This window comes from Rhinichthys klamathensis, unplaced genomic scaffold (genome assembly GCF_029890125.1).
Source record: "Rhinichthys klamathensis goyatoka isolate OS25496 unplaced genomic scaffold, OSU_Roscu_1.1 h1tg000423l_1, whole genome shotgun sequence".
NCBI classification, from domain to species: Eukaryota; Metazoa; Chordata; class Actinopteri; order Cypriniformes; family Leuciscidae; genus Rhinichthys; species Rhinichthys klamathensis.
Genome location: NW_026606921.1, coordinates 128,093 through 140,405, shown reverse-complemented (window position 1 = coordinate 140,405; position 12,313 = coordinate 128,093). Strand labels below are relative to the sequence as shown.

Genomic DNA, 12,313 nt, shown 5'->3' with positions numbered 1-12,313 from the left:
CAATGAGTGTCTTCGAATATCGATTGAAACGATGAAGAATAATTCCACTCTAAAGGTATTTTTTGCCTTAATTGTACATTTAACAGTCAGTTGCACCAGAAGCTTTTTTGTTGTTGTTGTTGAAGCAGAAGTCTTTGCGTTTCATCTTCATCAGGCAGCGATACTGAAGCGGGTTTCCAGCACTGAGCATATCTAAAGGCTTGAATAAGAGCTTGTGTTGTTTGCGAGCAGCCCTTGGAGACCAACAGCATATTAAACCAAAATGCCAGCGTTGTTTTTTAATGTCACAAAGGGAGAGAGTGCTCTTTCTCTTTGCTGAGAAGGTTAGAGAGGAAAGGTGGTTCACAAACAGTAAACATCTTGTTGGCTCCAGCTTCAAATCTATTTTCTGCATGTAAAATGTTGCTTTGGTTTGCAATCAACTGAAAAACATGCTAGCTAGGTCTTGGCGATACATTGAATACAGGCAATTTTATTGCAATATCTATTCTGACGGTATAAAATTAGGGAATATTGTGTAGCTATATCCTGATAATGTTGAAAGTTTTGCTTATAAAGACAGTAAGCCATTTCAAAGGTTTCTTTTTACAACATGTCAAAACAGCATGGTTGGTTGAGAGCCAAATGTATGTACTTTGTAACAATAGTTATTTTTTTATAGCTATGGGGGGGGGGGGGGGGGGGGTAGAAATCACTTTTTAAAATTTTTGGCGAGCAAATGGAAAAATATTGATATATGCATTTTTAGCCATATCGCCTAGCCCTAGAGACAAACATGTATTTTAATCACATCGATATGTATATTGGAACAAATAGACGGTCATCATCACCTGGAATGCAAGCAAGCCTTTCATGAGTTCCCTTGACTTTGAGTTGAAGTCTTTTTTTGCATTAATACCCTGATGGGCATTGGCATGTTATCGGTTAAAAACGACCACTTCTAAGTGTTTTGTTGCCAGAGAAAGAACCTCATTTTGGCCGCGAGATGTCTCAGAACCTGACATTGGATCTCTTATTGAGGCACTTCCTAACAAACCGATCAACGCCTTCTGCTTGTCACCAGTCGGAAGGACTTTCCCCAAGCTCGCCCGGCTCAGCAGCCAGGGTTATATTGGCAAGGCATCGCTTGAGTTGGCGATCAAGAGGATATGCAGACTGGTTTGCCGTTCTTGTCGTACTGGTAGACCAGCATCTTGATGCAGTGCGAGTTGGCCGGTGAGATCCATGGGCTGCTGGTGATAGAGAAGTTGTGACTGGCGTAAAAAGGTGGAGGCTGCTTTCTACATCGGAATAATGCCTTTAGCACCGTCCCGGCCATCCTGCGGAAACGCTTGCTGATGAAACAATACAGGAAGAAGTTGACCCCGGTGTTAAGCAGCGCGAGCATGTTTGCCACATCCGTGACCAAGTGCAGCAATCTGGCCGGGCCAGGCGTCGCCGGCTGCGCCGTGTAAAGATGGTAAAGGATCATGAGCGTGCGGGGCGCCCACAGAACGGCGAACACCGAGGTGATTGCCAGCAGGATTGCCGTGGTCTTTCCGGTTGAGTACCCTCGAAGACGGAAGCAGCTACGCCGGCAGCGGAGCTTGCGTACAATGATGGCGTTGAGCGAGAAGAAAACCGAGCAGGGGAGCAGGTAAACTGTGGCGCAGTGAACCCAAACCAACACGTGCTGCCCTGCACTGCTGCTCCGGCCACCGTTACTCGCTCCCGGGAGTCCGTGCCACAGCTCCGGCCACCAGTAATACGGGATGCTGGAGATCAGGCAGCCGGCGTACACCGCCAAGATCACTTTGCGGGTCCGGGCCGGGTAGGATACGGTGTGGTAGCGCAGCGGATGGCACACGGCGATGTAGCGGTCCACGGTCAGGGGCACCGTGATCCAGATGGAGGTGTGGATGGAGGAGAACTCCAGGACCTGCACGGCTTTGTTGAGTGAGTGAGGCAGAGGCGCTCCGAGAATGAAGTCCTCCAAAAGGAAGTCCACGAACACGATCAACAGCAGGACCAGGATGTCGGCTACGGCCAGGGCCAACAGGTAGTTATAGGAAGATTTCTGCCGCCGCAGCACCAGCTGAGAAAGGATGATTACCGTGAGGATGTTTGCTGAGGAGCGTGAGAAGAAGATGGAGATGGTGAGAAGAGAGAGGGAGGGAGGAGTGGGTGAGAAAGTGATGAAATCAGTCTTGCAGGATAATAAAAATGCTTCTTTATTAAACTTACGAGTGCAAGAAGGAATCATACAATATTGCATTGAAATTGCAGCACCACAAATAGATAGAAAATGTAGGTTTTTCCACATCTACTGAACACAATCACAATATATGCAAAGCATTTGACTGACACACATCACGCATACACTCGCCTTAATATGCATGCATTCACATGCACACGTTTACATGCAGTTACATGTGTTGACATGCAGAAGAACGTGAAGATTTCATTCATGTTCGAACACATGCATTTGCATTGCAGTCAAACACATCTTCTTCTTTCTTCGGCGGTCACTCGAGACGAGTATGACTGTCCTCTCCGTCGGGTCACCTTTATTTGTGGATCCTCAGGTGGCTGTAAAGGCCGATCTGTGATCCACAGATTCTGCTGCAATCTTGGCATTAACAATCCTGTGCATGTATAGACACATTCAAATTCACACCTATGCACATTCACGTTCACACACACATACACATGTTCACACACATGCACTCTCATTAATACATTCACACACATATGCACATTCATTTCACACACACGCACAAGCACATTCACGTTTTCACATATGCACACTCATCATACACATGCACATTCACATGTTCACACACATGTGCACTCATTCATACACCTGCACATTCACACACATGCACATTCACATGTTCACACACATGTGCACTCATTCATACACCTGCACATTCACACACATGCACATTCACATGTCCACACACATGTGCACTCATTTATACACATGCACATTCATTTCACACACATGCACATTCACGTTCACGCATGCACACTCATTCATGCACCTGCACATTCACACACATGCACATTCACATGTTCAAACACATGCACACTCAATCATAAACAATTCACATTCATTTCACACACATGCACAAGCACATTCACGTTCACACACATGTGCACTCATTCATACACCTGCACATTCACATGTTCACACACATGCACACTCATGCACACTCATTCATACACCTGCACATTCACATCACACACATGCACATTCACATCACACACATGCACATTCACGTTCACACACATGCACACTCATTCATACACCTGCACATTCACATCACACACATGCGCATTCACATGTTCACACACATGTGCACTCATTCATACACCTGCACATTCACACACATGCGCATTCACATGTTCACACACATGTGCACTCATTCATACACCTGCACATTCACACACACATGCGCATTCACATGTTCACACACATGTGCACTCATGCACACTCATTCATACACATGCACATTCACATCACACACATGCACATTCACATGTTCACACACATGCACACTCATTCATACACCTGCACATTCACACACATGCGCACTCACATATTCACACACACATGTGGACTCATTCATACACCTGCACATTCACACACATGCGCATTCACACATACACACACACATTTATACACATGCACATTCATTTCACACACATGCACATTCACATGTTCACACACATGCACACTCATTCATACACCTGCACATTAATTTCACACACATGCACATTCACATGTTCACACACATGTACACTCATTCATACACATGCACATTAATTTCACACACATGCACATTCACATGTTCACACACACTCATTCATACACATGCATATTCAATTTCACACACACTCATTCATACACTTGCACATTCAGATGTTCACACACGTGCTCACTCATTCATACACCTGCACATTCAGATGTTGACACACGTGCACACACATTCATACACATGCAACAATGTGTACAAACACATTCACATGTCAAATGCTTAAGAGATCTTGACCTGAGACTTTGTCATTCAATTCGTCCCTCTTCTTCCTGCCTCCCTCTTTTCCTCCACAGCTTTCACCTCTGTCTCATTGTGACCTTCTATAAAACCTGAACAAGCAGCAGCAACACGTGCACAATTACATCCAAGCGCTGGTGCTTATGCAATGCTCTGCGTCCAGGTCACAATGACCCAGGAAAAAAGACCCAAGGATACACAGACCCCCGAGCATCAACCCCTTCCTCTTCTAACCCTTTCACTGCTCTGCCTCCATCCAAACCTGTATGGTTTGTTGGTCACACTCAGGCAGAGTGAGATGTACGGGTATAAGAAATGACCAGCGATTGCCATGACCTCTCACTGTGATGAAAAGAGCGTGCACACAAAAGTGCTGCCTTTGTTCAAGCCAAACAATTTAACAGCGGGAGGATAAAGCCTCATTACAATAGACCTCAGGAAACATTCTGGTGTGTTAACCTAAAAAGAAATTCGCAGCCAATGTCCTACCTGTCGCCCCACCGTAGCCAATGGGCTGCAGTGTGGAAGGAAGGGTATATACTGGATGAAAAACTTCAAAGTGTTTTGCACCCGTGGTGTGTCTCTGTCTGCCTGACAGTCATTCGGGCTGCTAATAAAGATGGAATTGGATTACATATGCCAGTCAGGAGTCTGGAGAATCGCACTTCACAGTTCCAGAACATCACCTGATTACAAATTACAAAGACTCCAGCCTCAAAACTCACACATTTGCATAAACACCTGCAATCTCAGGCACACAAGCATCCTTTTCAAGATGTATAGAAATAGGGAGGGACAGACAGAGATGCGTTTGATCGACACATGCGCATAATCTGTTCATAATCAAGTTTGAAGAAAAGTTCTCTTTTACCTTTTCAGGAGAAAAAAGCAAATCAAGCTATCTATCTCTCTCACAGTTGAACTCAACATGTAAATAAAACACTATGCAGTCTTTGGAGCACTGTTCCCAGAGGAAAATTGTATTGCCTATTTAGAGGATTAAAGTGTTTTTAGGTTCATTTACGTATATGTGGTTAGAGGAATAGCATTAGCACACTACTATTATTATTTTTGCAGAAACCATAGTAAGCTAGTTGGTAATGCTTATTAAATGTGGATTAAACCCCATCCTCTACTCCTTCATTATGGCAAATCCATGAGATCCTTTGTATTTTATTGAAACAAATGACTAAATAAATAAAAACTCCTCTCCTCTTGTGTTTACAGACAGGTTAAATGACGCACAAATGTGATACTGAATGCTAATTGGCTTTAAATCTCCCTTGTGCCTTTTTTTGGACGCATTTTGGGAAGTGCATACGATGTTGCGTTATTTGAATATGCAGTTTCATTACAATTCGTTATAACCTCTAACATTACATTACGTTTCCCATTGGTTTACAGACAGAAGTGAACAGTGCTTGGAAAGCTTGATTTGAAAAACTTTATCGTGCACATTTCGGAAACCTCCGTAGAGAGAGCGGGTGCAATCCCGTGTATGCCAAGTTCAGAATAGGGCTGTGTTTCAAATCACCCCCTATACCCTCATTCACTAATCCCTACATTACTCCACTAATATCCTTCACTTGAAGTGAATGAGTGAATGAAAACAATTGGGTGAATTCACACACTGAGTGGCTATCTATACCTGTATGATATTACGCTGGACCCTCATTGGACCAGCGGTTTGGAAAATGGATGGATGATTCAGATGCGGGCGCCATCTTCTGGTAGGAAGCGGGAATTCATTCGACCCTCACAGTGCATTATGGGTATTGTCTAGCCGTTGAGCGTGCATCGCTTGTACACTCGTTATTGCGGTGCATTGTGGGATTGAATGAGTGCACTGGATAACGTCAAAGACCATAGAATAGCACAAGATGCATCGCTTGTATTGTTTTGAATGGGGAAAAGTGCAACGCTCAATATGGCGGAACAAGTCCCGCCTTCTAAATAAGAGCCAATCGCGTCACTGCAGCTGCCGTTAGAAGCTCAGCTTCCAAAGCGCATTAGCTTGATCCAGCCTGAAATGTCGTTTTCTGTCATGATTCGAGCGAAACTACATTTATGAGACAGTTGTCAGATTTCATTGGGGATTTCAAATATGAAATTTAATCATAAGCTTGGCAAACAGTATTGGTGAATTTGATGTTTCCCCATTCAAAAAGATAGGAGCTGCGCTTGCATGACTGAGAGGCATTTCAAAGATGTCCTCTGAGTGAAATGACTTGTCTTAAAGTGACTTTGATACGTCCACTGGTTTTGTCCACTACAAATGGCTGTCCCTTCAAATAGTGCACTAGTCCAATCTAAGGGTATGGGGCAATTTCGGACACATCGCCACTTCAACCTAGAAGCTTTGCGCAATATCACTACGTGAAATATCACGGCCGTACAGAGAAGGAAATGATTAGTTGAATAAACTCGTTATTTTTGTTTGTTTTTTGCGCACAAAAATTATTCTCGTCGCTTGATAAACTTAAGATTGAGCCACTGTCACTCGGACTATTTTAACGATGTCTTTCATAACTTTTAGGCCGGTCAGTTTCGATCCCTTAAGAAGCCTATGGAGGAGTGATCCAGCTCTCAGATTTAATCAAAAATATCTTAATTTGTGTTCCGAAGATGAACTGAAGTCTTACGGGGTTGGAACAACATGAGGGTGAGTAATTACTGACAGAATTTTCATTTTTGGGTGAACTATCCCTTTAAAACACCTAATTAATATTATTATTGTCAAATGATTCAACGCTTTGAATTCTGACTCATCTATATGGTTCAATATTCAAGGCTACAGAACCTTCATCTCTAATGTCTAGTGACAGCCCAGGATTGAACTATAAAATGAATTTGAATTAAATGAAATGATATCTGAGTTAATTTGAGTTGAGCAAATCTGAGCACAATTGAGGGTTCGTCTGAAACGTGGGATCTTTTATAAAGAGAAAATCCCGAGATTCAAGAGACATGTCTTCTCTTGATGGCATTGCTTTCTAAAGAAACAATAGAGATCTCATTTTAGATTTGTCTTTCTTTTCTACAGGCTACACAAAACAAGCTTTCCGGTGTCAAACTCACTCCTTTTTTCCCTTTTTTGTGGATCACTAACAGGATAATGAAGGTTATTTTTGTGTCTGTGTTCAGTGACAACAGCCTGAACTGTATTATAACAGAAAATAAATTCTGTTTGATTTCCTCTTCAACGCTATATTGTTTTTTGTCATAGTAATGGATATTATCTGTGAAACTGAATGACTCACTTCTCTCTCATGTGCATCTAATTCTGTAGTTTTTTTAATTCAGTATTATCAGTTTAAGATGTATTTTTTTCTAGTCTTAGAGTTCATTTAATTCTGACAGTTGTATTTCAGTGAGTCTTTAAGTTATCAGACTGTGGATCTGTATGTCCTTGGCTGTGTGGATCAGTTTGTCTTGCAGACGTCGTGTCTGTGTGTGTTCATGTGTATCAGAGTGTCACTAAGGCTGCAGTCAAAAATAAAACCCAGATTCACCAAATCCCACTCTCAACTCCCAGTTTTACTTTCCTTATCCGCTTTATTCTTCCTTTATACTCCACTGTCCATTGTACTTTTGTTTGTGGATTTCGCTTTCTCTGGATTAATCTCTCCAGATGCTCCGCTGAGAATGTACTTTATTTAGTCAAACAAAAGGGATGCACTGGCCCTGGAGGTCGTACATTTCCTGGCATTTCCATTTAGTTGGTCAACACCGTAAGCATATTGATTTCACTTGACTCCTGTCTTTATGCAGGTCTCTGAACGCCCAGAACAGGAGCAACCAATTTTAATGGCTCAGTTTGCTTTGAATTCACATGTGTTTGTGTCAGAATGGAAAACTAGTGTATTGCTTACACTACATACTTTTCTTTCATTACGTAGTATATAGTCCACAGTATTTGGCAGACATTTTATAATGTTGTCACATGACCTTGCGATGTTGAGGGTTTCATTCAACAAGTGACATCTTACTTACGACTTTTTTTTTTTTGCATTGTAAAATTGTCTAAACTTTTGTTCAAATAAATAACGAGTCTGTAATAATGAAACTGTGCAAAATATGCAAATACTGCAAAAACTCAAAAGAAACATTGCTGATGAGATCTCTTTGCTATCCCATTTGTTTTTCCTGGATACCAGTGTGGCCCACCTGGGATTACCGTAAAACTTCAAATAATAGCCGAGTCCCAAATAGACGCCTGTCTCTTTTACACGCCTGGTGTGGCTGCAGGTTTGGGTAAATAAAGGCCGGTCTCAAATAGAGGCCGGGTCTGTTTTTTAGTTTCGGGTTGTATTTAATCCTCTAAAACCGCCAGATCGCCCGCTTTTTGGCGGCCGCCAAAGCACATTTTTGTCCCTCCAAAGCCTTTTTTTGATCGATGAGTGATGTAGAATCTGCGCTTGACAGGGCGCGTAACGAGCAGAGAGAGAGAGAGAGCGCAAAGACCGCGCGCGCGCACTCTCCCGTCTTCAAACAACGAGCGCTGTCTTGCTCTCTCTCCCTCGCGCATATTCAAAATGAATTGATGCGATAGTAAAAGGTCGGAAGACCGCAGTTTCACGTGGAGCATTTGGAGATTTTTAGAGATTAGAGACAGGCCTATACACTCAATGAACGACATCTCAACACTAAATTATAAAGGCCTGTCTCATATAGACGCCTGTCTCAAATACAAGCCGGTGCAGTTCGACGATTTGGGTAAATAAAAGCCCGGGCTACTATTTGAAGTTTTACGGTAAAAAGCTTTTTCGTCGATCGGATCACAAGTGGACGTAAATACAGGTGTAAATGGGGTCTAAAACCTTTTGAGCTTGTCCACTTTCGACCACTTCCAGAGATGAAAACGCATTAGACCGGATTGCTTTTTTAGTGTAGATGCTCATGTGGTCGAATGCGTTCAAACAGCCACAAAAGATGCTAACTCTCCACATACTGACCTAAAGAGTAAATATTATGGGAAGCGAGCTAGACGGATGGGATTTAAACTTTGTCAGCTAAAGACCCAAGTTTGGTTTAAAGATGAAAAACATCCCAATCATGATGTTCTCTCAACATTCCTGATTTCTAACACACACTCACAACTGCTGTTCTCCGTATGTTTTTTCGTCGAGTTCATATATAAATTGTGCAAGCTTTTTTTGTCCATTAGATCGAAAGATCTGAAAAAAGCCCATACATTTACCCGTCCATAGATCCTCCCATCGAAGAAATCAGGACAGAAGTGGATGAAAGTCGACAAAAGAGACAGATTAAAACACCAGGTGTAAACAGGAATGTGTCTCCCTCGTCTACCTGTGATCCGATCGAACAAAACGCATCTTAATGCGGTGTAAACAGGTCCTTAGATCACATTGAGAGCAAATTGAGACTTTTGCTTAAGTCTCCTGCTTCTCAGATCATGTTTATCCTATGAATGAGATCCCAGTAATCTCACATTAATCTCTAAGTATTTCAGAAAAGATCTTAAAGTTGTGTCAAACTGTGCTCAGATTTAACAAGATAAAGTCTGCAATGAACTTTTCCCTCTGGGTTCAGCAACTCTCAGGTTTCCAGACTTTCTGATGGTCCTGACCCGAACACAAAAAAAGCTCACAAGCACTTTCCTCACCGAGGCGGTGAGCTCTCAGAGAGCCCTGGATCGTTTACCTAAATTGAAAATCATTGGCTCCACCTCTTAAGTGGCAAATAACACCACCAGGGTAATGTAGAGCCGGCGAGAAGATCGTTACTGTGGATCTGTGACCTTCCAGGATAGTCACTCTCTGGATAAAAACCCTTCATCTTCAATAGAAATCACCAAAACACATAAATCAAACAGTCCTTCAGTTCAAAAAGGCAATGAAATAAGAGCAACCGCTTCCAATTAGTGACCTTTATGAGCTTAACCTCCAGCGATCAATCGAACGGGCATGAGCTCATCTCAACACACTCATATTTCTGTGGTTTCGGGGATATACAGTACAATCATAAAATGTTCTTCAAATTTCATTAAACTGTAAATTACAGGTTCTCACAAGTTGCCACTCAGTTCACAGCCATGCAGCTGAACTTGAAGTTATTTGAAGGAAATTATTATAATTTTTTTTAAGTATGAGCATGTGGCAGTGTGTCTAATTTAAATAGCTTCTACAAAGACTTACACCTGAACGTTGCCGAACTGTCTTTGACGTCAATGTCTCTTTCCTTGTTAAAAGCCTATTTTGCTGCTCTAATATGCGCAATTAATTGCACATTATCATTTAGCATATTTTGGTTTCAGATCAGACATGCAACCCACTGCTATACTTCATAGTTGTGTTAAACTACAATATTTTTTTAATCATTTGTACGCAATTTTACAATTAACTGGTGATCTACATGAAATATTTGCATTTTAAAAAAATCAAAATGGTGATTAAAAAATGATACATTTACAGCGTCGAAAATGTACACTTTCCTTCAGACATTATTTTAAAATGTATCATGTATATTCCATGATATATAAATGTTATTTGTTACTGTAAAAACAACCTCACTCTTCACCTTCTTTCCCTTTAATCACACCTGCTTTTAGTCAACCTCTCTCTCTCTCTTTCCACTCTCTTCCCATCCGTTCTCCGTGTTTTTTCTCACTTTCTGTGCACAGTCCCTTTGAGAGGTTTCTCTTCTTCACCTCCATCCAGCCAGAATCACTGCCAGGTGTGATGACTTTCACACAGCGCTGAATAAAGACTCTAATCTCGTCTCATCACGCTTCTTGTTTGTCCCACAAACCCGCACTGGAGTCGGAAATTCAAGCCGCTATTTAGCAGCCGAGCAACAGGAAGGCTGACTGCCTCCGAAAGCAAATGAAAATATTTGTGTAAACTGCTCAGGCTGAGTGCTTCGCTCAAGGGCACAGTGATTTATCTCAATCTGACAAAGAAATCATTCCGCTGAAACTGTGCCACACGCCATTCGACCTGAGAGGGAGGCTTCGATTAAATATGCAGCACACCTGCAAATAATACCAATTGTCATATATAGGCAATCAACCTCCAATTGTGTAGGGACAAAATGTCATTTTAGTGTCCAAGAGGTTGAATATTAAACGCCTGTGGCCAATTATTAATATGACGACTACTCAAGATGTCTGATGCATCATCTGTCTTGCTCCCCAGGTCATTCCAGTTAAAGCCGGATCTAATTTCATCATCTGTGGAATAACGGGTATTTCTTGCTGGTTTATGATTACAAGCCTGTGGAAATGATGTGAGACTCTGTATTCTGTCCCGTCACGCAGATGACCTTTGGAAACAGTGTTTTCCCACAGTTCTGATGGCAGTTGCGTCCCACAAGGTTACGGACAATTCCGTCAAGGATGTTACTAATCAAGATTAAGTGGGACCGAAGACAACATTTCAAAGAGTCTGCTTCAAAAAAAAAAAAATCCAGCACGGCCACAAATGCGATTGTGAATATTTATCCAAAAAAGACAAAAGCATGCAGAAGCATACATTGTGCACTAAGCAATCAAGATTTTAAGAATCTGCGTGAAAAACTGTATTGATGGATTACAAATGTGAATATCGTAGGCAAAGCATTTCTCTCACCCCGATGCAGTTCACAATTACACAAAGTCATGCATATTAAAGCCATGCATTAAACAACAAGACTTTGAGGAAGTATTGATCGCCCACAAATGTGAATATAGAGGACGATGCACTCCTTCTCACACCATGCACTTCATAAACACATGCATGAAAACATACATTGTGCACTAATGATCTTTCTTACCAGGCAGGCCGAGGCACAGCAAGGAACTGTAGTAGATGATGGGGAACTGTCCGAGAGGGCAACCGCGAGGACTCCAAGAGCTGGAGTTGGTGGACAGTACGGTGAAGATGTGGCTGTGCTCCATGGCCTCTCTGCCCTCCTTCCTCAAGCTCCAGAGAGGAGACGAACCACAGCCGAACCACAGCCGGACCGCAGGACACGCAGAGGGAGAGCCGGCTGGCACGTGTGAGAGTCGGAGAACGACTGCGAGTGTGTGTGCGTGGAAGAGGGGACGCAGACGATGAGAGGCGATGAAGTCGGGCGATGTGATGGGAAGAGAGGCAGGGATGTGAGGAAGAGTGTGTGTGTGAGGAGAGGTGGAGGAGAGAGAGAGAGAGGAGGGGGGTGTTGAGAGCTGGTGAGAATGAAATCTGGGGAGGCATGAACGCAAAAAGGGTGAAAATAAGTGACGAGGAAGGAGGGGGGTGTGAAGGAGAAGAACATTGGAAGAGCGAGAGGCGTGA

The 12,313-nt window shown here is 42.6% G+C and overlaps 1 protein-coding gene across 1 annotated transcript; it reads right to left on the bottom strand.

Annotated features, from left to right (window-relative positions):
* Positions 1–919: 919 nt before the first annotated feature.
* On the bottom strand, positions 920–12,034 carry gpr139 (G protein-coupled receptor 139). The gene is made up of 3 exons (XM_056235600.1): positions 11,979–12,034; positions 11,811–11,939; positions 920–2,106 (listed from the first exon to the last, which is right to left on the bottom strand). The coding sequence occupies exons 2-3, from the start codon at positions 11,932–11,934 to the stop codon at positions 1,139–1,141; spliced, it is 1,092 nt and encodes a 363-aa protein (XP_056091575.1). The 5' UTR covers positions 11,935–11,939; positions 11,979–12,034; the 3' UTR covers positions 920–1,138.
* Between the last annotated feature and the right edge of the window lie 279 nt (positions 12,035–12,313).